Below are 25,206 nucleotides of genomic sequence, written 5' to 3' on the forward strand. Positions count from 1 at the left end.
CAATACGCACTAGAAAGAACAGTAAATTTGAACTCTTTTTCCGAAGATGAGGAATTTTTTGACAATAAACGCAAAAGAGTCAGAATATGGCTCAGTTTCTACAACACTACAAAAGCAGCATACCTGCAAAACGACAAGTGTGCCAGAGGTACAGGTAAAACAAGAGGAAATCATAAATTCGTCATTGCCTCACATAATGGTGCGACAAATCACTCGCATTGTGTACCTTACAAATTTTAAATACATTATGTGTTGCACATGTGCTCCGGGCGTGAGACGGACAGACAGACATCTGCATAACGTTATACTGTGATTTTAAAATTAAAAAAAAAAGTGGGCACAACAAACTTTGAATCACCGATGTGAGAAAGCGGATTGCGGGTGATAGGATGCAGAAAGAACCTCAAAATCCTTCGCATCGCAACAGCGCCAACGCTAACTTTCCCATCCTTTGAAATCTTAACATTGCTACTACTATGTTCACTCCAGTGCCGCTGGTCTAATTAACGACTCCTGTGTATAGCTAATTCATTAAAACCGTTAAAGCGTGGTCCAAGGCGACGTTCTGAACCAACAGTTCCAAAAATAAATAAATAAATAAGAGCGGAGAAGACAGCTGAATCGATAAAAGAAAAGGACGAATCACAGATGCAAATAAAGAAATTTTTAAAAAAGCATGTGTTTCATACGTTTATATTGTGAAATATTTTAGGTGTGCGGGTGAGGAGCAAACCGCTTGAAAGATAAATACAGGCATAAAAAGTAGCTGATCATATCTTGATAGCACAAATAAACACAGCTCTCCAATCTTCTCTCTGTGATCTTTCCTTTAAATCCACACCCCCTCCTTTTCCTCCTAATCATTTTAATATTAAGTCTCCATCGACTCCACTTACCGACGCATTACTCAAACACGTACATCATCGTTTGTTTACCTGCTCGCCACTTACTTCTCCTCTACCCGCCCACATCAGAGGTTCCATCCTCCTTCATTCGGTGGTAAAACACTGGGCGTGGTGCTCCTTATTGTTTAAACGTTTATTTGCCTTAACAATCCGTACACCCCACCACCCATTCATTCCCATTTCATTCTTTCCCTAGTGTCCTGTACCTCTCTTTGCACTTGCTACTTCCATTGTGCAACATTCCATTCCTTTGTTTACTGGATACCATAGACATGATAGAGACGCACACGAAGCTGTTCGCTGTACTGCAACATTTTCTCCTGCCACAAGGAAGGGTTGTGTGCCTTTGCCGCATTCAATAACTCTAAGATGGATCCCTTCAGCTCCGCACTGGATGATGCCACGGAGATGGCGAGGTCGAAGAAGAGGTGGAGGAGCCCCACCACAAACGGAACCTTTTGACGCGTTGCGCCGATGAACCCCTTCAAAGCTGCCTCCGTGTGGGGACCATCCTTCACATTACGCATGTACATACAGAATCGCTCGGCGAAGAGCTCTAGTGGGCATCCGGAGATTGATTCAACCTCGGGATTTGTGTACAGCATGTATCCAAGGCAGACGCACATATTCTCCACCATATTGCGCATATCTGCAGTGAGGGAACGACCACCAAGGATGTGAGCAATTGCTGCAAACAACTGCGGAAGACCATTTGTCACATCCAACATCTGGACACCGTTGACATCCATTTGGTTCTCCAACAAGTTACACAGGCACCATGCCACATTGCTCGCTACGCTGCTAGTGTTGTCACTGAAATCTGCGAGATTATCCATGGCAGATTTGACGACATCACCTAATCGCTGCTGCACTAGGACGGGAACGTTCTTGGCCACATCACCGAGCAGTGAGAAGCCACTCCGGCGAACCTCAATATCTTCGTCAAGTGTCATTTGTATCACTGTGGAGATCAGTGCTGGGTTGCACTGTTCAACCAGTGGCTCCAGCGTCCCACCCAAGGCATCAAACAACCCGGAAAGAAGATCGCCCGAGGTCACTAGAAACTCGTACTCCGGTGGGTCTTCGCCTAACTGCTTAGCTTCGGCACGCTTCTGTACGTGGAGCAGTAACATTTGGTAGGAACGCTCGAAGACCTCCCTCGCCAAGGCAGGTTGAATGGATGGACCTATCGCCCGACACACACCCGACATGCAGCTGAAAAAGGAAAATATAAGCGGGCTATCGTTGGAAGTCTCACTCCAAATAGCGCCGAGTGGTCCCATAAGTGCCTCCACGGAGTCCGGACTCGATCGTAGTGGTTCCTCTAACACATCGCACACCGTCTCAAGTGTCTCCAAAAGCAACACACGGTTCTTCAACTGGTAGCCCCGCAGGCACTGGGTAATGCTTCCAACAATCACGGGTACCTCATTGCTCAGCTGTCCATCATCACAGAGGTTGATGATCTTCTGGAGGGCGGCAGTGGCCGACTCTTGGACAAGTTTGGATGGGCTCTGCATCCTTTGCAATACGCACGTCAAGAAATTTTTCAGTATTTCGGCATCAGACACAAAATACTGACCGATCTGCGTCCCAGTCCATAGCGATATGCTTACAACAAGAAAATGGGCGGATGGATCTCGAAGAAGTTGAAGCAAGCGATCGCTGATATCCTTGAGGTACGGCGTCATGAAACTGAAGCAGCCGTCCATGATTGCGCCCAGGGCCAAAATGGCCGCCTCCAACAGCTGCCAAGGTTTGCTGGGTTGCATCATATCGTCTATAGAGGTTAGCACAGTAAAAACGATCCTCTCGCCGTAGTATTCAGCAATAGTGTCGAGTGTCAGTGCTGAGACACGTCGTAAATTCCACTCTTCCACTTCGTCACCGTCACCGTCACCGCCATCTTCATCTTCATCGGCAGCCGTGTCATTCACACGGGCCTGGTAATGTCGCGGTCTGATTTCGTCAATTTTGTCGGGGACATTCCAATCCTCGGCGTTCGCCTGCAGCATACCAATTTCCATTTCAGAGTACACCATCGAGTGAATCAACACGGGTATAAGACTGTCAAGCATGGGTTCAATGAGTGTTGCAAAGCGTGGAAAGCACAGACAGCCACGCCAGAACTCCGTCGCCTCAATACGGATCTCTTCACCGCGCCCCTCAACTGAAGTCATCATCAGAGACATGAGATTCGCTAAGTTGTGGAACAAATGATCCGGAATGGCCTCATGGAAGCAAAGCACCAGAACAAGGCACTTGACACATCTCGTCGCCAGCCGATCGGAAGGCGGGTTCTGCAAATTGTGGAGGCAGCTCTCCAATACCGTGAGGGCATGAGGTTGCAGACTGGCGTACGAGACATTATTGACTTCCATACCGGCCTGTTCCAACAGAATAGCCATTGCCTCCAACGCGCCAAGTTGCACTTCCTCTCCTTCGCGACCTGGAGCGACTGGTGCCTGGAGAAAAGGTAAAATAGCTTCAACCACAGCTCCTGTCAGCCGCCGCATGTCAAGCAACTGGACGCAGTCATCAACAATCTGAGAAAGAGCACGCATCGCCCCGTGCAACGCTGAGATATCGCCCCTCCGCGTGGTAATAATTTCGGTAAGCACTTTCACCACAGGATCCACAGGCCAGTGTCCATCCCGCACCGCACAACTAATGATGGTGCACGCGACGGAGCGAATACTAAAATCTGCGTCCACCACAGCTTGGGTCATCACAGAGTTCTGCAGCCCAGGATTCTGAACACAACACGGATGCGAAAGACTGTTCTTAAGCATGAATCCCACGAGTTGTCGCCCACGAACCGGAACGTTTGCATCCACCAAAAGCTCAGCGCAGCTTGTAAAGAAGGCATGAGGATTCGCTTTGAGCTCCAGCAACTGCGCCTCACCACGGTGACGCACACCAGGGTCCGGGTCGGACGCTGAAGCAAGGGCGATAAGAATAGCCTGTCCCACGCTGCCCATCACTGCAATAGGATAATCACCAAAATAATAATTATTAGAAAGGTGGGAAGTGAAGAAAGAAGAAAACCCTTGAGCAACAACAGAGCGTCTCATCGGTAAAGTAGTGGGAGCCAGCGGGAAAAAAAAATGTATGAAATGATAAAATGTCACCCCACACAAAGGTAAACAACAGGAAGAAAATAATAATCAGCAGGATAACCGGACGACTACTAACGCGTGGCTTGATTGACGCTTTGAAACTCGTGCGTCGTGCATATCGTCTTAACTTGGACGAATGCGGTCACGTTGCTATCCAAATTAATGTGATTAGTGAGGCGTTGTAACCCCACAACAAGTGAGTTGCTCATTTCAATCTCTTGCACGTTTTCTCAACTTCACGGGTGTGAAACAGCAGCGTATTCGACAAGGACTATGAAAAGGAAGGACGCCAAACAAAAAAAAAAAAACACTGGTAGAAACTTCGGCAGTTTACTGCACCCAGCGTGGCAATTATCTCCCCTGTCTTGATATTAATCGAAAATTGATTGGGCGTGCCACCTTACCACATCGCGTCATTTCCCCTAGAATTACCATGGCTATCTTTCACTTCATCCTTCAAATCCCACTCGGGGTCTACACACACTCTGTAAGCCCCGCTCAATTTCCCCTGAAGAAATACATTTTTGCATCGTGTCGCAATGGCGAACAAATGCTCGAATCGCACTGCGGCCAGCTGCCGATCCGATTCCGCTGTCAATGGAACGGACATATTCGGTTGTAGTCCAAGAATCTGCAATGCTTCCGAAGATGTCATAAGGGCTGCACTACCTGTCCCCACCTGAGCGTTCGTAGCTGAATGGCCCTCCTTCTCCTCCTCCTCGCGCAACCTCTTAGCCTCCTGCTGATGTGCAACAAGGAAGGCCTTAACTATAAGTAAACCAGAGGTGACGATCAACTTCGCAAGTTGAGGAGGAATAAAAAACATCCGACTACAGGCAAGCGGTGCGGGCCGACTCCCAAACTTTACTTCACACATCACACGAGGGGACATGATCCGCCTCATTGTTGCTAAAGACAGCTGCGTGATTGTGGGGGTGTGCGTTGAAACATCGAAGGAAGGGGGGATGTGTTAATTGGTTTGTTGGAGAGAAAATGTATGCAGCAAAGCCCTACAAAAAGCGTTCCTTCAATGATAACACAAGAACGAATGATACAGATTTTTGTGCGGTGAGGGGGTAAAAAAGAAAGGCAGATGGAGCGATAATGAGTACTTGGTTTCGTCACCTAAAGAATCTCTGACAAAAAACGATTCCTCCGATGCTTCTGCACATTTTTCCATTCCTCAAACTCAGCCTCACTCATCTGTAGTAAAGGGCCGGTAACAGACTTCTTCATGCGCACCGGATCATAGTTGGGGCTCGAAAGCGAGCGATGCGTCTCCGAGTAAAGCGCACGGACTCGGTTTACGACATCTTCACTCATTTTGTATACTGATGGAGATGCATGGCACTTCAGCAGAACCACATCCCGCGTTGCTATATAATGGCGCTCAGCCCGAATGAGGCGGTGTGTTAAGTACCTGTAATGCTCGTGCAGAAGCGGTAACGTTCGCCGCTGCGGCAGTGGCGCCCCCCGAATGAAGCGCAGAAAGCACTCCTCCCAATAGGCGAGTTCGTCCATTGCGTCAGTTAACTCCCCAGTGGAATCAAATCCCTCACGGGGCCCAAATGTCTTAGCCTCCCACTCACGCAAACCTGCACCCCCCGTAGCCGCTCGATCTTCTTCAACTTGACGACGAGTCCAAACAGGATTCTCCTGAGTTATGGCCCGCTGAGGCCATGGATCGTCCATTTCTAGCGGAACCAGGCGCCGTAGGCCAAAGTCGGGAGGGAACGGCACGTATTTGGCTGCGTTTTCCGATTTACTCGGCGGTTTATGCCCGTACTCCTCCTCGTACATGCGCTCCTGCGTGCGTTTGTACACAAAGTCAGCGGTTGGTTTGTGCCCCATATCCCGCAACCGCAGCGCATCATGCAGGACATCACCCAATATGGTATCAACTGTGCGCTTACGGCGGTTGCGGCGGCGGTTAAGAGCCGATGCCGTTGGGTCGATATCATCAGGTAGTGCTCCCTTTCCCCCCTCATTCTTCTCAAGCTGCCGTTGTTGGTCCTTCATCGCATCCCCAACAGCCCTAAAGGGATCTTCGGCTCCTAATGCATCGTCATTGGAGTACCCGGGCTTGTCGCTCTGTGATGCAAGTAGAGCTAACGGGGTGATATGAATGAAACGTTCAGACGTGAGCTGCGAGCGGCCAAAGTGACACGAGAGGCAACAAGCGGTAGCTAAGCGGCGCATAAATGCCCAACTACTAGTTAGTTTGTGTTTTTGTACCGCGGGCCGCCTAAACTCTCGCACACAGCCAGCAGTTCCTTCCACAGCAAATAATAATATGAAGGGAGAAACGGCTTAGTGTGGAGACACTACTTCACAGAGAAGAAAGAAAGGGAAATAACAGGAAGGATTCGACGCGACACAACAATATGTAAATAAATTACTTTTTAAAGGAAGGGCGAGAGCAACTTCCATAGCCGAAAAGGCCCGATAATTTCCTACCCCCTTGTATCTTTCCATTTTTTTTTCCTTTTTTACTTACAAACCACCAGAAAAAGTGAAAATAAGTTCCTCTGTATCTACTGTTCATTCTTGTCGACATGAAGGGGTACAAAAGCATTCAACCAACCTAAAATCTGTCTAGACAAGTTTAAAAAGCAAATGATATCAAACAGTCATGTTAAAACAATGAAAAGGAACAAGCGTTTCAACGCGTGAACTCCCCTCAGCCTTCAATTAGAGAAAAGAGCTTTTAAAAAAAATAACGGAACAACTTTTAAACGACTGCTTTGAAAATATATATAATAATGCAGCAAAAAAATAAAAATAAAGAACGAACACCAAACCATAAATGTATGTATACGCGTACGCACGCCACAAGAAAACAAAATAAATAGTTACGTATATACATACGTGTGTCTGTGTGTGATGTAATAATTACACCTTACTTTCTGTTGAAAAGGATATGTTGCTATCATTACCGCTCCTGCAGCCGTGCAGAACCGATTCATGCATACGCCCTCCTAATTGGGATGCCGTCTACCCAGTTCCTCGTCTGCAAGTTTCCACCGCTTGAGCACCGCTGTGTCGACAGCCAATAACGCTGAATCAAGAAAAAACAAATGTCCTTCCAGCCCACGAACGAAACGTCTGAAACGCTCTTCATCAAGCACCTTAGAAGAGAAATCATTCAACTTGCTGCGATGATTCAACACATGAGCAGATCCCGCAGCAGCGTTGGAGAAAGAGGCATGCGCCAACAAAAAGGCAATATGTTTTAGCCACAGTTTTCCCCGTCCCTCGGTGGCCGGAGCCTCCGCGCACGCGGCATCTCTCAGATGCTTTCGGAGGGTTTGAAGAGTACACTCCGCTGCTTTAGGGAGAAAATGTGCAGCCACACCATCCGCCCCATTGAAATCATTCACACCGTTATCCCTAACGACTACTAAAGCATGTCGTAACTCCTCCATGATTGCGCCCCAAAAACCATTTGTGGTGACCGACTCCCGCTGAGCCATGCGGCGACGACAAAACGATTCACATCCGACCCTTTCGCTTCCTTCAAATAGTTTCAGATAGTCATTGAGGACAGCACCTAAAAGTTCCAATAAGGACTCAGGTGTGCATGTGCAACCCGAGGCACCTTCGAACACAATCAGATCATCATCCTCGCAAACACATGAATCGGCACCGTCGCCGGTGTTGGAGTTAACAACCGCGCCTAAGATCGGAGAGCACGGTGCAAAGGAGACGATAGATGACTTTAGTGTGTCTTTAAGCAGTCCGGATGGCAATGAAACCATAATATTTTCCTCGTTTACTTCTGCGTCTGTCTCGGAGTTCGTTGTAACATCAAACATGCACTTTACCTCCGCCACGTCGGCTAGTTCCACCACTCTTTCATTAATCTCCTCCACATTCTCCCCAGTGATAAATGGGGTTTCCAGCATCTTTTCCCCATCCCTTGAAAGAAAAAAGGGGCCACGATGTGGTGAAGCACTTCCCGTGACCGTGAGGAACTGTTCTCTCAGCACCTCCAACAAAGATCCGATGCCCTCGGGTATGTGGCTTTCATTAGCTGAACGTGGCGGTGCAGAGGTGTGTTTTCTTCTTTCGGGAAGACCACGGTGTTGTGCCTCCCATTTGTGCAGCAACCATGTCACTCTCCTGTTGGTAGCGGTTTTACCAGCGTGAACCGCGCATGTCGCAGCTACAACGGAAGTGGAAGCTGCGACACCGGTTGAAAGTGGAAGTACGGAGGCCCCGTAACCTTGCAGGAGAGAGAGATTATGAAACATCTCTTCTGTCATTTCGAGTTGACCGAGTAAGCTATCCACTGCTAGATGTTGTTGTGGTACGGTAGAAACGGCAGTATACACGCTCTCTACGAAGCGCACGTCAATATCCTGCTTTATGCCGTTAATCGTTTTCACTCGATGCTCATAGTAATTGTACGCTTCGGAAGACAAAGCGCATGGAATCCGTACGACCTCTCCGCAGCTGTACTCGGAACTATTATCCGGGTGCGAGTGTATAGTAGTTGACAGGGAATTTGTCCCATCACCGCCTTTTACGCACTGCGGACACAAAACATGCACCCAAGGGACTATGTTCCTTGAAATTCCCTCCAACTCTTTGAATCGTTTACCCGTGACGTCGATGTTGAGACGAGGCCGACCTTGAGGAACTTTTTCCGGAGGGATCGTAGTGCCCGCTTCTTGCTTTGTTACATCCAAAAGCAACCTGGCTAGCACATCGCTTGTGGGCCCTTCCCCTCTCAAAGCGGGCCAGCGAGGGATCAAGTGAAAATCCTCTGGGACGCACCATTCCATAAAGAACAATGAATGTTTTAGAAAGTCGCTGGATACAAGGTGCACATTGCAGGAACTGGACTTGATGGCAGACTTTCGCCGGCTGCTAATGATCCAGTTGCATCCGTTTGTGTAGTTTTCCGACCTCGTTTCGATGGAAACGGTACAAAGCTGCTTAAGCTGCCGCAACGGAAGATTCAATTTGTGTCGTGGTGGGAAACCGGACATTCGTACCTCCCACCTTCCCGCATTCTCTTCTTCCTTCTCCTTGCCTGTATGGTCCGACACAAGCCTCACAAGAGACGGTAGCATACTCCCCAGTGTAGTTCTCGGTGCCGCTTCAGACGGATGCAAAACAACAAGAATAACCTCAGGGATGTTTAAAACAAGTTCAGGTTCCTCGGACGACAGTCCCTTTGTCAATGCTATCCATCGCTTCTGTAGTTCGTCCAACAAGGTGGTGGGATCCTTATACACGACGCTAAGATCAATGAGATAGTAACCATAATCGGCGGTCTCACACTTAGTGTAGTTGAACATGGGGCGGTAAAGGCGAGCACAATGGCAAAACCCTCCGCTTTCATCACCTGGAGGAAAAGAACACAGAAGAGTGTGTCGTACCCCCGGCTGGGATATGTCAAACTCTTGTTGAAAAGCCCTCAGAAGCACCTCTTCGGTGGATGAGAGTTCACTCTGTGGCTGCATGAACCCAAGCAGTCGTGTGGCACGTGCATTTAAAACATCTTCCCTGATTTTACCCTTGGCAGCAGCCGCTAGCAAGTCATCCCCCGCCCTCAATGTGGTCAAAGCAACCATACCACAAAGCCGTTGAGCATACAATGGCTTCTGCTGCTTCTCTTCAGTCATGTTCAAAATTTCTGAAGTTCCTCTTACGTCAGTAGCGGGAGACGACACTCGTATGTGGAAGGGAACACTAATGAAAGTTCACAGTGGGGTAGGAAGAGAATAAGAATCCGAGGGGGGAAATATGATGAGAAGCACGGCACAAACTTTGCAAATACCAAGCCTCGCGACGCCAGCCCATTCATATGTGTATGTACAGATATATTTACTCATGTATTTACCTGGCTTCCTCCTCAATTCAAATTTATTGTTACGTTCATGTGTAAAAAAAAAAAAAGAGACAGTTACATGGCTGTGTTTTTTTTTAAAAAAATAGTTTTCAACGAAGTGGCTGAGTCATGTGTAGGAACAACATCATGTAGAATGTAGTGTACACACTAGCAGCTTCCACACACGTGCGCATATCCATACACTAACCAGTCAGAGACGATAAACAACATTGAAAAAAAATAAAAGTAAAAAGGGAGCTTTTGGCCAACAACAGCCAACAGGGAAAGAAGAAAGCGTCCGATATTTCGAGAAAACACCAGGTGGTTCCTGTTTACAACTCCACTGATTTGTTCTTCATGCGCCACCACAAGCCTTGTGTGTAGCTGTTGTGTTTAATAGAAGGGTTTGAACCGCGCTAGGCGCCACAACAACCGTTGCTTGAAGGAAGGCTGGAGCGGTCGTCGCATCCAAGTGACAACGGCTCCGTTGCCCATCTGCATTTCGCTGTCCGTTTTGTAAATCATCCAGCGCGAAAGATGCGGTAGATACATTTTCGCCCAATTATCCCGTATGTACGGCGGAACAATGTCGGCATCTCTAGGACGATACTTGAAGCATCCCCACGTGTCCCATGGATTCCCCTCAATGTAACTGTCAGGGGTTCCAAAGTAAATACACTCTCGGACTGAGCCCGTGCGACGAATAATCGCGGTGATGTCCATATTCATAATCATATCCGAGAACAATACAATTGAGGGTTCATACTTCTCCAAAGCCACCTGGTCTTTCATTTTGATGATAGGGTGTGGTTTGAACTCCTCTTGCTTGTGCTGTGGAATAACAAGAAGGTATGGGTTCATGTTTGGTTTCTCATGGACATGAATAATTGGGACGGGGATTTTCCCAGTTTTGTTCAGCATGGCACCAAATTTCCCCGTGCGAGAACCCAAAAAAAGAATGGGGGCTTTCCTTGCTTTCGGATCTTCAATTAACCCATGGCGGTACGCGATGTACTCTGCCGTGCTGTCGATTAGTTCTCTGTTAAGCAGCGTCGATTGTGCTGTCACCATCATAAGGTAAGCCAATGTGCTGAAGGGGGAGTAGTAGTTCCAGAAAAGGCAATACCACTCCTCAAATGTGAGTGCTGTCTCCTTATTAGCGTTGCAATTAGAGAGTGGAAGTCGCGAAATATCCTCTAAGCGTACAAACATCCCTTGCTTCCAAAATAGCGGCTTTCTCAATCCTACCGCCCGCAGTGCCGAAGTGTATGAGGGAAGGTACGAAGGATAGAAACAGCGCTCCAACTCCGCATAATCCAAATTATTCGCCTTCATGAAGCTGTTCCCAAGGAACTCCGCATAAAGTACAGCGATGGCTTGCAAGCTACTGTCCTTTCCTTTCTTATCCGCCACCTGCAGCCGCTCCCGGAGGTTGTCGAACCGTTCCGCCTCAAACCGTGGATGAAGAGAACCGGTGAGTTGCACAAATTTTGACTCCGCTGCTTTACTGTGGAAACGATTCACAGGCGGTACCTCAAATGTGTAACCATTGAGCGAAGCCACTCTTTGGTAAATGCTGCGTTCCTCCTCACTAGAGTACTGCACGCCTAACTTCGTGGGAGTGCCAAACTCTCCACCTCCGCTGCCACCATGTTTGGTCATGACTGATACAACTACTGCTTACACTTACACGATACTGTCTCGCTGCTGCTTCTTACCGTGTGTTTCCTCTCTTCCAGCCTTGCAGAACACACTGCTGAACCTGCCACGGAATATATATATGTATGCGAATAACAGAGTCGGTGACACAAACAAATATTGGAAAAACAAATCAAAGGTGGAGAGAGTGAGCGAAGCACGCAAAACACTGAATTGTCACCCAGCGAATAATACGCTCCACACAAACAATGTGTATTCTCTCCCTCCTTCTTTTCCTTGTCTTTTTTTCAAAATGCGTAATGGCAATACAACAAATAAAAAGAAATGAATAAAAAAGAAGCGTAAGAAAGCGAAAGACAGGATAAAAGATGTGACAAAGGGAGAAAACACAACATTGTCAGGTAGCATAAAGAGAAGAATTGAGGTGCAACAGAAAGCAACACAAGACCATGTTACAATGGGAGTTGTTTTTTGTTTTTTGCAGCCGATAGCTTCCCAATTAGTGAAGAAGCGAGCATTACTAACTTTTAGCAAATAAATAAAGGGATCTATCCATATATAGATAGGCATATCGATAGATAATAACATATTTGCTCATTCAATTAATACGACATGCTTAGACTCGGCATCAATAATTGTTACAAGGAAGAATTAGGGGAGGAAGGGTAAGTAGGAAATAAGGTAGAGAAGAGGAGAGAGAGAGAGGGGGGGGGAAACGACACCACCAACACAACGACACACCGAAACCAGGAAAAAAAGGTATGCTGATAATTTGGTATTTACAACATTAAGTGAAGCATGTGATTGGGATCATTCGAGTGGCAGTCAACACCATATCACGTGCCTCACCTCTCAGCAGCCCATGAAATAAAAACTCAGATGGAAAAAGTAGAGACAGGGAAAAGCAAGACAGATAAGGGGCACACAGAGACGCAAATCCATACATAATTTGTACATCTATATTTATTTACTTACCTGTTTACCTCTGACAATGACGACAAGGACGACAACAAGAAATAAAGGGAAGGAAAAAAACAAAAAACAAAAAGAAACCAAAGCGACAGGTGTCGAAGCAAAGTAAGAAGCTGAGATGATCTACCGAGGTCCTTTGATTTACCGGTGCAATGCAACACTCACTGAATATAATGCCACATGCATCGGCTAACACAAATCACCGGTAATTAAATCTCCTTTTTAGAAAACCTCGAAAACTTGCCACGACGGTGCGCTAAAAAATAAAAACGAAAAAAAAAAAGTAATGTGATAAACGGAAGAAACACAAAAAGAAAAAAATTGCAGCATAGGGCCCCCCTCATCTGTCTGCATTTTCCAAATGCAGCAACCAATAAAAAAGAAAGGTGCGTGGAAGCAGCATCGTTGGCAACAAAACAACATAAAAATAAGATCGAACAGAGAAACGGAAGGATAAACTATCCCTATTTCCTCCAAACATTTCACAATAAATATGTATAAGTGTATATGAGTTCCAAAACTCCGCAACAACAAACTCATGTGGACGTGGCAAAAGAGAAGCAAATACTGGTATATTTGAAACAAAACGAAGGAAAAAGAATGGAGTGAATAACAATGACAGCAATAATCATAACAAAAGTAAAAGTGACTGGAACAACAGTCATTGCTATTATCAAGAAACTGTGATCCTTCTCACGCTATTTAAGCCATTAATTACCCGTATTTGTTGCGCCTCCTCTCTCACCTTTTATTCTACCGTTATTACTCAAAAGTGCTTTAACCGCACACTCTCCCATCCATCCAACATTTTCCCCTTGGGTGGTATTATCTCTTCATAATAAGTATAATCATATTAATTTACTTAGCTGTTTCAGCTGCTGATATGGTTGTCCCCTGACTTAGCCCAACTCACCTGGCACTCACCATTTCCGCCCTTTTTTTTTCACCCATTCATTGATTTAGCTGTCTTAAACTATCTTCACTTCCGTACACTCATACCGTCCCTATCCTTTTTTCCTTTCCTGCTACCGTTTTATAAATTGGACAGGCTCGAGGAGTATTGGCGTGGAAAAAAAAAAAGGAGTAGTCGGCACGCACAGAAATATATATATATAGATCTTTTCCCACACTTATTTGAAGAAACCTACGGCGACTGTAGTAATGGCAACACCACTGAAAATAACAACAACAAGAAGGGTGAAAATCTCTATCTTTTCATTTTTAGTTACTGGAAAGTTTTCGTTATTTCCTTCTATTAGCATGTTCACGTTCATTTTCGCCTTCCTTCCTTATTTGCTTTCCCCTCGCTCCCCTCGTTTTTTGTGGAGGAGGTCCTTTAATAGAGGATGAGCGTTCTTTTGTTTCATTCCAATAAAAAGAAAAATGTTCCCCACATTCACCCAACACATTTCTCTCTATTTGTAGCTCCTTGGGTGCTGCATCACCCCAACTGGTTCAGGGATGGGCTCTGGACGATGATAAGGAGCGCAACCGTTGGAAGAGAACACCAGCGCGGACTGCCTCGTGGGGTTAAAACCCGGTGGTGGCTCACGGGGTTTGCAATGCGGCACTGCAGACCCTTCATTCCCTCCTACTCGAACCTTCGTTGCTGCTTCCTCAATACCTTCAATGATACGTATTACGTTAGATGTGATCATCGCGGGAATGAGATCGGGCCTGGCTTCCATGTTGCATGGAATGCCAAAGTTGCTTCCATTCGCAATCAGGAGATCTGACATTGTTTCAACGTCCGTGATACTGGCCTCGCGCTGCAAGAGCATGTGAAGTATGCACAACCGCGCGCACATTAAGCGTCGCAGCTGAAGCAGCTGCAAAGCCGTTTGGCAATCACAAGTAATGAAAACACGGCTACCGCACTGCCATACCTCAAACGTCACTGGGGCCGCTTCGTCAACGATCTCCTCGAAGAGAATAGTACTGCTAAACACCAGAAGCATTACGTTGTACACCTCTTGAGAGAGTTGGGAGCTAAAAGAACCAACGAGGCGATCGTAAGCTGTGTGGAGAGTATAGGGGACGCACACTGTGTTGCGCGTCCACGGGCATGCTGTAGGCACCGACATATCGCGAGAGCAGTTGATGTTCACGAACACACCGCTCCCGGCAAACCGCTTCTTCTGCGCAGTTTCAGCATCATGCAAAACAAAAATGCCACGCTGCATAAATGCTGCGGAACACAAGATGGAGAGCATCTGGGCATGTGTGTCATATTGTCGACGGAGATCGCCAACATCATCGATGTCCTCAAATGGGATTAAAGCGCCAAGCTGATCCTTTGCCTGCTGTACCAACAGCAGGATATCGACAATACGCATGCGGCTTAGATAGCGTTTCTCGCACCATGTATTCTGTCCTTCTTCAGATAGCCCTTCCTGCTGCATTTGCATGTACTCAAGTACGGCACCAACCGATGACACCACATCATTACGCAACCTGCCCTTGAACTGAAGCATCGTCTCTTGCACACAATTTTTGACTTTAAGTCGTTCTACTCTGTCCGTCACGTCGTATGGGACGTAAAACGGCGAGTTGCACGCAATGCATGATGCTGCCACTATGGAAAGTGTAGTAAGACCAGTAAGAAGGCCATGGAACACAACGGCGCCCGCATTCACAGCGAAAGGAAGGCGACCCACAATCAGACCTCGTAGTGCGACGTGATACCGTAGGTTTGCCGGCGGTTTTGTTGCCAGTTGCCTACTATCTACACCTTCCAGACCACCTTGTTTTGTCTCCGACCGAGATTCATATGCCTCACTTACAAGTTCACTCCACACCTTCTTGATGCTGAGGTGCTCAGGGTTATCGATACGCTCAATCAAAGAGGTGTGGTCCTCCTCGGGAACAATATAACCGCCATCACACAAAGTGTTCAAACTCAACTGCACGCTCACGTTACGAGGTTTCTCTGGACACATAGAGAAGAGAATATAAGGCGCACTGGTTAAATACAGACAGTGAAGCACAATCTCATGTATAACAGCATTGCTTAAACGACAGTCACATGGCGGTAGCTGAGGTACTTGTTCTTTCAAGACCATCGTGAAGAAGAAACCTTGCTGGACGCGCCCAGCGCGTCCGCGCCGCTGTTTGAGATTTACAGCGCTCTCCCACATAAGCTCAAGTGGTGGAAATGCAACAGAGTTGGGGTTCGACTCAGTGATGTATGGACGCTTCACTGTGCCGGAATCGATGACAAAAACAACATCTGGAAGTGTAATGGACACTTCAGCAATATCAGTAGCTACATATACCTTCTTTTTCGTCCCCGATTTCCGCTGTATGGCCTCCTGCACGTACGAGAGTTCAATGTCACGATACCATGGAATGGCATCAAGTTCTTCACCCAAGTTGTCCCGTATCCACAACGTGAGTTGTTCGACGACCGTGCGTCCAGGAACAAACATAAGTATGCTGTCCCCAGGTTTAGCAGCGGTGGCTAGGAACTCGAGTAACTTTTTCATATAAAAAATTATAGTATGTAACTGAATTGAGCTCATGATTCCACTACTCTCAATATCGGGTGCAACGCAAGCGACGCCAATTAGTCTGCTGACATCTTCAAGGTAGTAGTCGTGCACGGGGTACATAGCATTGGCCTTGGAATACTCCCCAACCGTTAAACCGTCAAAGAAACCCGCCCATTTAGACGCCTCTGCAGTTGCACTGCAGAGTATAAGCTTTATCCGCCCAGGATTGCGCTTCATAACTAACTTCATCAGCAACAGTGACACCTCCACCTCCACCGATCGCTCGTGGAACTCATCAAATATGACGTGCGTCATCCCAATACAGTCCGGTGTGGTGTGTAACAGATAGAGAAAGAGGGTGTAATTTGTCACGTACATAATCGGAGTTTGCCCCACTTCACCCGCATGTTCCCCGCGAACCCAATACCCCACGCGGCTTCCCACTTTCTCGCCGTAAAAAACGGAAACGCGCTCCGCCAGTTTAATTGCGGGTGTGCGCCGCGGCTGCGTGTTTACAATTTTCGCTCCTGGGTCGTCGTCCAGTATAGCCTTAGGGATAAGTGTGCTTTTCCCGGTACCCGTGTCTGTTACTACGATCGTCACATCGTGAGCGGCAACTAAGTCGAGGACCTGGCTAACATCAAGGGTTCCGACAACACCAGTGGTGCTCGACGCCTGTTTGCGCAAGTGATCTGCAGTTTCATTTTGGTCTTCTTGCAGTGCGTAAAGTCGCTTAAATTTTTCAAGTGCCTCCTTGTCTGGTGGCAAAGACGACGGAGGCATTACGTTAGAGCCAGAAGGTCGGCCGCCCCGCCTGTTGCCTCCACGACGGTCGATCATTCTCCCCGCCCCGACTGCACCACCGTCAATCATGCGATCCACCATGGCAGCATCCCTATCCATTCCCCTTCTTGGGTCGCGATCCATCATGGCAGCATCCCTATCCTGATCTGTGTCCCAGTTCCTTCCTTCCATTCGCTGCGACTCGCCCCAAGCCTCTTGCTGATGCTTTGGGCACCGCGACTGTGGCTCATGGTGACCAGCCCCCTCTGCGTCCCTGTAATTAGGGAGAGGTCGGGGATGAGCTGTGTTGGTTTCCCCCTTAGGCTGAAGATGGAGTAAGTGTTGCAACACGTCAAACTCGCTGTTGTAACCCCTAGTGATGTGCAACCGTACATCTTTCTCTGGTTGCGGCTGCTGTTGTGTATCATGTTCGCAAGCTATGCTCCGTTGTGCATTCATCAGATGACTAGACGAATCAGCGAATTGTCCGTGACCCTCTGAACTATTTCGATGCTCTTCACCTGAGTATCCAGGCGGTGCGCCGCGGGGTGCTCTCCGGTCGTAGCTCGGGATAGGAAATAAATGCGAGTGAGGAGGCTGTCGCCCCGCATTCATTCCGTGGGGGTGTCCGTGCGACCTGGGGTAAGGCGGTGATCCAAGAGCATCCTCTGAGTGTCGCCGTTGCTGATTCCATTCGTCGCTTGGTCGTGTTTCCTTATCCCACCGGTGAACCTCACGCACGGAATCATCGCACCGTTGTTGCTGAGTTATCCAGCGCTGTTGTGACGATGACCTCCTTATGGCTCCCTCTGAACTTTTAACCATCTGAGGGTAGTCACACGGGCGCGACTTGGTGCTGCGTTGCTCATCACACCAGCCCCTCTTATCACGAGTGTGTTGAGTATCATGGTGCAAGTATGGATCCACGTCGCTCCTGTGGTGCTGAAGCCTCCTGTTGTCTCCCACAGTGGAGGAGTACGCACCACCGCAGATGTCACTGTCGTCGGTATAATTATCTTTTCGGACGGTGAGGGAGACGTGTTGGTTACCTGACATGCCCCTGCCTTGTCGAGAGTACGGGTTACTGAGGGGGAAAGAACCTTGTTGCCGATTCCGGTATTCGTCTTTCCGCATTTCAGCGGGGTCGGAAATGCTTGCCTTGTTGGTGATTTTGGTGTTGCTCCCTTTTAAATGGATAGTAAGGAATGCAGTTACGACGCTAAAGCACAGTAAGCAGCTACACTGCAAACCCTTCCCAAGCAAACCGGAGGCACACTTGTATCAAATGAGCTCTTCTCCCCCACACCTTTGTATTGCACAATTGCTTTCTTCCGTTATTTCCCCCGCGGTTATCACTGCTTGTCTTCCACACCTTGGTTCCCCCTCCTTTAAAAAGAAACAAAGCAATCCTGTCCCTTTATCCACTTTGTTTTGATTCCTTCTGCTCTTTTTCTACGTAACCCCTATTTTTTTTTTTTAACTCCACTTTTTCCTTCTTGTGTGCTCTCCTTATCAAATAAGGAATAAAACTTTGTCTTATTACTACGTATATGTATAAATTACGTTTTCTGTGCGACGCTTCCGTTTACCCTAAATGAATAAGGTTTTATTTCGTTTTCGGTTACTTTTCATATGTTTGAACGAATCGAAATAACAAAAAGGAAAAGAGGTAAAAAAGACGACAAAGGGGGGGAAGCAATGAGTGCAATTTAGATTACCAGAAGTAAAGTATGGAAAAGAGAAAAAGAAATGAAGGAGTACAGAGTAAGAAACAGACAGTGCTTCCGTATTTGAACTTTCGTCTTTCTCTTTTCATTTTTGCTTACTTTTTGTTTTGTTTTGTTTAGTTGTGCAAGTGTTGGAGTAAGGTGTGGAAAAGTTGGCGCTACGTCACTGTACCGCAGAATAAACTGGTTGCGGGAATGGACGGACGGACATCCAACAGCAACAACTGAAAATTATTGCGATAGGAAAAAGTCAAATAAAAAAAACTGAACTGATACGTGAAATGGAAAGAGGGAAGAGGTATAGCATGCCCAAGCACACCTGTAAGGCGTGAGGTAGCAAAGTGCACTACATTAAGATCACAATAAAGTAGCGGTGTAGTCAGCGAACGCATCAAGGAAAACGCGGCGCGCACAAAAATAGACAACAACAACAACATAGAAGGTAAAAAAGAAAAAAAAGAAAAGCGACATCACAAAGATACATGCACGCACGTACTCACCAACGTGTAGTCACTCGTTGTTAGTCAGTAAAAGCGTAAGTGTAACACCACCCTCGCTAGCAAATATAGAACAGTGGGAAGTCAACGCAACGTAAACCGAAAATAGAAGAATGAAAACTCAACATTGCCACATGAGCGAGTGGCAACGCTCCACCAGCAAAATGCAAGCACCTAAGGTACACCAACACATGCCTCATTGCTGCGGATTGGTTTGTTTACCCTTGAAGATCTTGTTCTCTTGTTCGTACATTTCTGGTGCTATGGCATTGCGAGCGCCCCGCAACACTTCGCCGGTTCCCCGTAGCAACCCGTCCAACATGGCAGAGAAAGCGACAGGTAGGCAAATGCTGTTGCCTTGAGGTCCGAGGCAGTGAAGAGCAATATCATACGCTACGCGAAACCCTCGGGTTACTTCTATTAGTCCATTTTGAACCCCCTGCGTGGCGTTCACCGGTTGCGAACCACGTGCCGCAGGATTCACACCACTAGCCGGCACGAGGTATGAAATGGAGTTACTTGTCACGTGCTGCAGCGAATGCGAGAGACCCGCAGCGCTATGCAGTGACTCAGTGGTTACCGTCAAAAGGAAGCTACGTAACGCGCAACATACAGCTGCGAAAAAGCGCTTGTTGCGACGGTGCTCGTTTAGCGGGGCGAATAAAACCCCAGTGCTCGCCGAGGCAACGTTTGACGCCAGCTGTAGCGGTTGAACGGCGCAGCAAAGCAGAAAGAAGCCCCAAAACTTTCCAATTTCCCCACCCAAGCGCTGACAGAATAACCCCCACACTTGTTCAGCGGGGCATGAAGTGATCACCATCCGCGGCAGTTGTACTTGTGCGCGCTCCAGTGAGGGTAGCAAATAGTTACACAGCTCAAAGACATTTCCATGTAGGGCTTCAAAGGCGCTTCTCCCTTCAAATTGCACATAGAGTGTCATGGTGACAGGAGATAGTTCAATTTTTCTGAAAAATAGTGAGTCTCTACGTGCCTTCTTCCAAATTATATTCTCCTCGGTGACATTTTCGGGCACCTCAATGAATCTTGGAAGCAAATTCAGGGCTCGCCTGTGGAGAGCCACGGTAATAGGCTGGAGACGAACGTACAGCTCCTCCTCCGGTTTCCCCTCAATTACCGTTCCCGCATATCCTGACAAAGTGGAAGGGAGAATTGTGGTCCATTTCATTGAAAATAAATCGCTATCACAGTCCCGAAGCGACTGAGGTAAGGAAGCCATTAGAAGTGTTTGCACAGTGCTTCCCTCAATGCGGTCAATGATCTCTCCGTCTTTCACTGTAATATGCAATTGCATGAAGTACGCCTTACCAGGGGCAAAACGATCAAATTGCGCGCGAATACCCCTCAGGTGAGCAATGACGTGCTCATCCTGTCGACGACCACCACCGAGGACGTCATCGCGGTGTTCATCACACCCAAAGTTGCGGTTCAGCTCATTGGAAGGCCCACGCTCTTCCGATGCAAGCTGATTAGCACACGACTCCGGAGCAGTATCTTCATCTACAGCAAAGCGTTGGAGGGTACGTAAGTATTTGTCTGGAACGTCTGCGCGTATAAAGTCTTCGCCGCCGTAGAGATGCACAACGAGATTACAATCTCGCACAAAAATCTCCATTGACGCGGTGGAGAAGGGCGGCAACCTCCATGGTGCGTCATTTGGGCAATTCAAAGGGTCCCCAGATGTGGAGCTCCAACAACCGATGGGCAAACATCCTTCATAAGTAGCGTGAACAGACAAAAAATTCTGAGACTTGCAGTGACTCGTTAGATCTACAGCTTCATCATTACGGGTATTCCAGACTCCCCACGATGATTTCCCAAAGGTTACGTCTCCAAGCATATCAAAATCAGAAAAAGACTGTGCGCCCTCGTCAACGCAGGGCGCATCGATCTTCTGGTGAAAAACTTCTGGCACCCCGTGACAAGCTGCGATGACGGAACTATTTAGCAGATGGCGCAAACGTGCACCATAATCACGTGCCACGACATGCACATCCACCTCAGACATCTCCCTAACCGTTTTCACCTGAGTAATGTGGGCGAAGTACTCCCCACTGCGCTGCACCAACAAGTACGGTGAAGGGAGAAAATCGACATCCAACCCCGTAAAAAAATTTGTAACAGTGGTTTGGAAGTGATATAGCGAGTCTTGGGCAAAGAACATGGCAACGTGAAGGTCGTGCACCGTGATAAAGAGTGGTTTCTCTGATGTCGCATTCAAGGAAACTGTTACTGCCGCTGCGCCTTTCGTTTCTGCGTCACCCCCTTTAGCACAACACTTACTCACGTGATCGGTGGACACATTAGACTGGTAAATGTCCAAAACCCTTACAAACCCAAGGTTTGCGAGGTGCGCCCCTGTACCCCTCTTTCTGTCGCCGAAAAGTGAACTGTATCCCGTCTCATGGTCAATGACCAATAAACTCTTTGGAAAGTTGTCGTGAATAAATAATGATGCCGTGTCTCTACCGAGGTACAATTTTATAACGGTTGTTCCTGTCGGAAGACTTGGCACAATGATATCGATTTTGATGTGGGGAGAAAGGCCAGCGATCACGGAGTACCTTCCGAAAGGTCGATACTCCACTAGTGTGTCAAAAAAACTTACTCTTACTTTTGCACTTGTTGCCATCGAAACACCATCATCGCTCTGTGCATCTATTACATCCGCGGAGCAGTCCTGCACTCCCGACACCTTTTGAGCCACAGCAGAGCTCAGCACCTCAGTGCTTGGGTCTGACAAATAATTAAAGATGACAAGAAACCAGTTATCCCCCTCCCACGCAGGCTGGTGGCCCATGAAAATGCGGTCCAAAAGCACAACTGCATCATACGTTTCAGTGTGATCCTCGAAATTTAAAAACCGGCAAAGTGAAACTCCTCCCGCTCGCCGACCATACAATACTTCCGAGGTTCCATGAGCGTCTGCCGGAGTTTGGAGGCCGCCCACATCATTGTAATATGTGCCGTAACTTTGGAGAAGCGTCACAGTTCCGCCCCATTCAGGTGAAGAAGCATGCTCAGGAAGCCACTGAAAGTCTACGCTGTCAGACCATACATCACACAAATTTTCTTGAAGGCAAAAACACAAAGTCTCGGCGTGAACAGTCACCTTCTTAACATCATCTGACGTCTCGTGAAAGGAAAACACTTCAACGTTTGAAAACCTCAGTTGATACTGATGATACAGTAGTCGAGCATCAGTGACCTTCCGCATTTCGTAAGGTATGCAGCGCCACAAGGGTTCTCCTATGGCCACGCCTGCAGATGAAAGGCGCGGTGCCCATAACACCGTCGATACCTCGCCCACCAACAACCTGATACTAATGCTTGTGGCTTCGGAAGCACCGTCCGCGCCCACGCTCCACATGTCATCGCATTGTGAGGATAAATTATCTCTGCACGTATCACCCTTCATCCTTCTCTCCCCTCGGTGCAATTTTTTAAACATAATGCATAGCTTGTCAACAGTCTCCGCCACCTGGTTAAGGAAGAACGCGATCAGAAGAAACTCACATTTGTGGAGGGTACCACTTACGTGATGAACGACTGCCCGAACAGTTATTAAACTTCTTTCTTCAGCTTTGACCTCTTCCTGGTGGTATTCCCTTGTGAAGGGTACATTAGGTGCGGATGCCGTACCAATATTTTTGTACGACGGGTGGTTCGGGTGACGCTGCACAGTAATGCATGGTTCCCCTTCTTCAGTGTCGAACGAACACTGAATCCCGCTTCTTTCGTTGTCCTTGTGGTCGTTCAGCGATAGTAGCACCTTGCTGAGTGAAATCTTCATGCCACCAGCGCTGTCCACAGAGAGTTTAACATTCTCCAGGTAACAACTTAGCGTAACTGGAAGATACGGCCCCTCAACATCGCCGAAACCCGCGCACAAGGCACTGGTGAAGAGATGCATTTCCTCTCCTTCTTCTCGCAGCCGACCCCACAGGCGACGGGTAAGAGGGCCACAGTAGTCAGGATCTGGTGCCTTTGATGTCATGAACAAAACCTCCACCATTGCGTTCTCTAGCTCCAACTCAAACGATCGAAGAACCAAATACGGCGCCACCACGCTTTTCTTAGGGATTGCGGAAGATGCTGTCTCAGAGGACGGAAGCGCCGGCGGAAACTCCACAAGCGGGTCCTCGCACGCACTGCCTTTCGACCGGTCCACGTTGTCGCCTACATTCTCCTGCGTTGGAACAACCGAGTGGATCGACCCTGAGGAAGGGAACACAGACGGTAACGCAGCGTCTTGCGATCTTTGATCCGCCACGGTGCTAGGAGAGGGGCCACTCACTATGCACTGGAGTCTCTTCCAATAACTGCCTAACCTCTCTAGAGTATTCAGATTCACATTTACGATCAGATCTATCCCCGACAAAATAATAGCAACGCTCTCAAATACAGTTGCCGCTGCATCAATCCCCTCGTTAGGAAATTCACCGATATACCGAGTTGCCTCCGCAGGGGTTAGGGGGTGGGTTGTACCGATGATAATCCCCACACTGAACCGCCGCTTTGATTTCGATACGGTATTCACTCTCGTGGTAAGCACAACTCGGCCATACTTGGTGTTGCCCACACCGTTCCAATCAGTCAGCTCAGTGCGGGCATCCTCACTGGTATCATCTTCGCACGGGAGCCGTTCATATGCCTCAATGGCAACTATCCCCACCGAGCAACGGCGAGCAAGGTCACTTCCAAACACACCGTGCAATGCATCCTCTGAAGAAAGAGAGTTGGTGATCGTCGGATATACCAACAACCTAATACCGCTTACGTACACTTCGTAGAACCCTGTACGGAACAGAAAACGGTGTAAAATGACCCTGTGTTCCCGGGATAGAAGCAACTCATCAACACTATTATCCTCAAAGTGTTCTACAAGGGCTTTCCATGCGCGCTTGACCCCCTCACGATCTTCGCAACGTAGAAATGTGGATGAAATGAGTTCACATGTAATCTTCAGCGACGTGGCGGATCGCCGTGTCGCGCAGACATCACCTTTGGCCGCTAAACTTGCTGGCTCTTCAGAAGGTTTTGGCGCACCCGCAATCGCACGAGCGATGTGAACCAGGTGTCCCAGCTGCGTTGGTGAAAGCACGAAGAGGAATACCTTTGTTGTTATTTGTGCCCTGCTGAATCCCTTCGGCACTCCAACCGCCATGTCAGCCTCACTGAGGTGGAATTCAACACTGTGTATGAACTCCTTTGGATGCCCGCTGCACAAAAATATATCGCCCGTATCAACAACTTCACCCCTTTCCACATCGGCATCAACCATCGTTTGGCGCCTACCATACGGATAGACAGCGGCGCGAAGACCAGAAAATCGAACAATTTTCTTCATTGTGCCTCCATTCGGATCCGAACCCGCGTCGTCAATCTCGAACCCTCCTTCAAATGACACCAGTAACTCTACAGTGCCATATGGAGGCTCTCGCCCGACGACTATTTCCTGTCCGCGAGGTGGTACCCGCAGGATGACACTAACATTGCTCATGCGGCCACTCACACTGTAAGCCAACTTCTTTATGCTGCATACGAGGGCCCTTACACAGTCGTCAAGCGTGTGTTGTGAGGACAATTGCCCAACAGAATGAGACCCCCACTCCTCCACAACGTAATTGGGGCCTCTCCCGTCTGCACCCCGCGAGAGAATTCCATCATTGTCAAGGGATGAGTACGCATCCTCCACCGTTTCTCGAGACAGCGGGATTTCCTCCGTCACACCCTTGCTGTCGGCGCCCCCCTCACCAAAAGTAGGAGGATGATCACAGTAACGGGAGGACGTAGTGCACTCCATTGCACGAGGATTGACGTCGAAAACGAGCTGAACACCGTCCACTTCGAACCGCCGCCTCCCGGTTGTGCCCACACTAAACGTAGCCTCCACAGTGTGCACATGCCCAGACGCTAAGCTCAATAACCCACGCCGCGTAGAACCTGGCGCAACGGTATCTCCACCGCATTCTACACCCGCAGTACCTAGAACTGTCTCATTGATGTAAGTTTCGTTGAGCTGCAGGTTCGAGAGCTTAACAACAACTCCCCAACCACCCATTGTAAGGCCTACGCGTTCCAACTGATCTTCATTAATATCCTTCACGATGTTCTTAAGCGTTTGCTTCACAGCAGCCAACAACAACTGATCCTTCAACCACCTGAGCACAAATGGGGACATCAGTGACGCGAA

General features: G+C 48.0%; 9 protein-coding genes across 9 annotated transcripts, besides 2 other annotated features; all 9 read right to left on the reverse strand.

The window, feature by feature from the left end:
* The first annotated feature begins 312 nt into the window (after positions 1-312).
* Positions 313-333: a sequence feature (AT_rich).
* An 826-nt stretch (positions 334-1,159) lies between these two features.
* Tb09.211.4360 (hypothetical protein, conserved) lies at positions 1,160-3,979 on the reverse strand (the record flags this gene model as incomplete). Its single annotated transcript, XM_822482.1, has 1 exon — positions 1,160-3,979. The coding sequence occupies one exon, from the start codon at positions 3,977-3,979 to the stop codon at positions 1,160-1,162; it is 2,820 nt and encodes a 939-aa protein (XP_827575.1).
* A 445-nt stretch (positions 3,980-4,424) lies between these two features.
* Positions 4,425-4,928, reverse strand: Tb09.211.4370 (hypothetical protein, conserved; the record flags this gene model as incomplete). The annotated part of the gene is made up of 1 exon (XM_822483.1): positions 4,425-4,928. The coding sequence occupies one exon, from the start codon at positions 4,926-4,928 to the stop codon at positions 4,425-4,427; it is 504 nt and encodes a 167-aa protein (XP_827576.1).
* A 221-nt stretch (positions 4,929-5,149) lies between these two features.
* On the reverse strand, positions 5,150-6,223 carry Tb09.211.4380 (hypothetical protein, conserved; the record flags this gene model as incomplete). Its single annotated transcript, XM_822484.1, has 1 exon — positions 5,150-6,223. The coding sequence occupies one exon, from the start codon at positions 6,221-6,223 to the stop codon at positions 5,150-5,152; it is 1,074 nt and encodes a 357-aa protein (XP_827577.1).
* Positions 6,224-7,002: 779 nt separating this feature from the next.
* Positions 7,003-9,657, reverse strand: Tb09.211.4390 (hypothetical protein, conserved; the record flags this gene model as incomplete). The annotated part of the gene is made up of 1 exon (XM_822485.1): positions 7,003-9,657. The coding sequence occupies one exon, from the start codon at positions 9,655-9,657 to the stop codon at positions 7,003-7,005; it is 2,655 nt and encodes an 884-aa protein (XP_827578.1).
* A 599-nt stretch (positions 9,658-10,256) lies between these two features.
* Positions 10,257-11,525, reverse strand: Tb09.211.4400 (hypothetical protein, conserved; the record flags this gene model as incomplete). Its single annotated transcript, XM_822486.1, has 1 exon — positions 10,257-11,525. One exon carries the CDS (start codon positions 11,523-11,525, stop codon positions 10,257-10,259), a length of 1,269 nt encoding a protein of 422 aa, XP_827579.1.
* A 213-nt stretch (positions 11,526-11,738) lies between these two features.
* Tb09.211.4410 (hypothetical protein, unlikely) lies at positions 11,739-12,110 on the reverse strand (the record flags this gene model as incomplete). Its single annotated transcript, XM_822487.1, has 1 exon — positions 11,739-12,110. One exon carries the CDS (start codon positions 12,108-12,110, stop codon positions 11,739-11,741), a length of 372 nt encoding a protein of 123 aa, XP_827580.1.
* Positions 12,111-12,716: 606 nt separating this feature from the next.
* Tb09.211.4420 (hypothetical protein, unlikely) lies at positions 12,717-13,034 on the reverse strand (the record flags this gene model as incomplete). The annotated part of the gene is made up of 1 exon (XM_822488.1): positions 12,717-13,034. The coding sequence occupies one exon, from the start codon at positions 13,032-13,034 to the stop codon at positions 12,717-12,719; it is 318 nt and encodes a 105-aa protein (XP_827581.1).
* Positions 12,753-12,815: a sequence feature (A-rich).
* An 875-nt stretch (positions 13,035-13,909) lies between the features above and the next one.
* Tb09.211.4430 (helicase, putative) lies at positions 13,910-17,902 on the reverse strand (the record flags this gene model as incomplete). Its single annotated transcript, XM_822489.1, has 1 exon — positions 13,910-17,902. The coding sequence occupies one exon, from the start codon at positions 17,900-17,902 to the stop codon at positions 13,910-13,912; it is 3,993 nt and encodes a 1,330-aa protein (XP_827582.1).
* A 1,286-nt stretch (positions 17,903-19,188) lies between these two features.
* Positions 19,189-25,194, reverse strand: Tb09.211.4440 (hypothetical protein, conserved; the record flags this gene model as incomplete). Its single annotated transcript, XM_822490.1, has 1 exon — positions 19,189-25,194. One exon carries the CDS (start codon positions 25,192-25,194, stop codon positions 19,189-19,191), a length of 6,006 nt encoding a protein of 2,001 aa, XP_827583.1.
* Between the last annotated feature and the right edge of the window lie 12 nt (positions 25,195-25,206).

The sequence above is a fragment of the Trypanosoma brucei genome, chromosome 9, assembly GCF_000002445.2.
Source record: "Trypanosoma brucei brucei TREU927 chromosome 9, whole genome shotgun sequence".
Taxonomy (NCBI): Eukaryota; Euglenozoa; class Kinetoplastea; order Trypanosomatida; family Trypanosomatidae; genus Trypanosoma; species Trypanosoma brucei.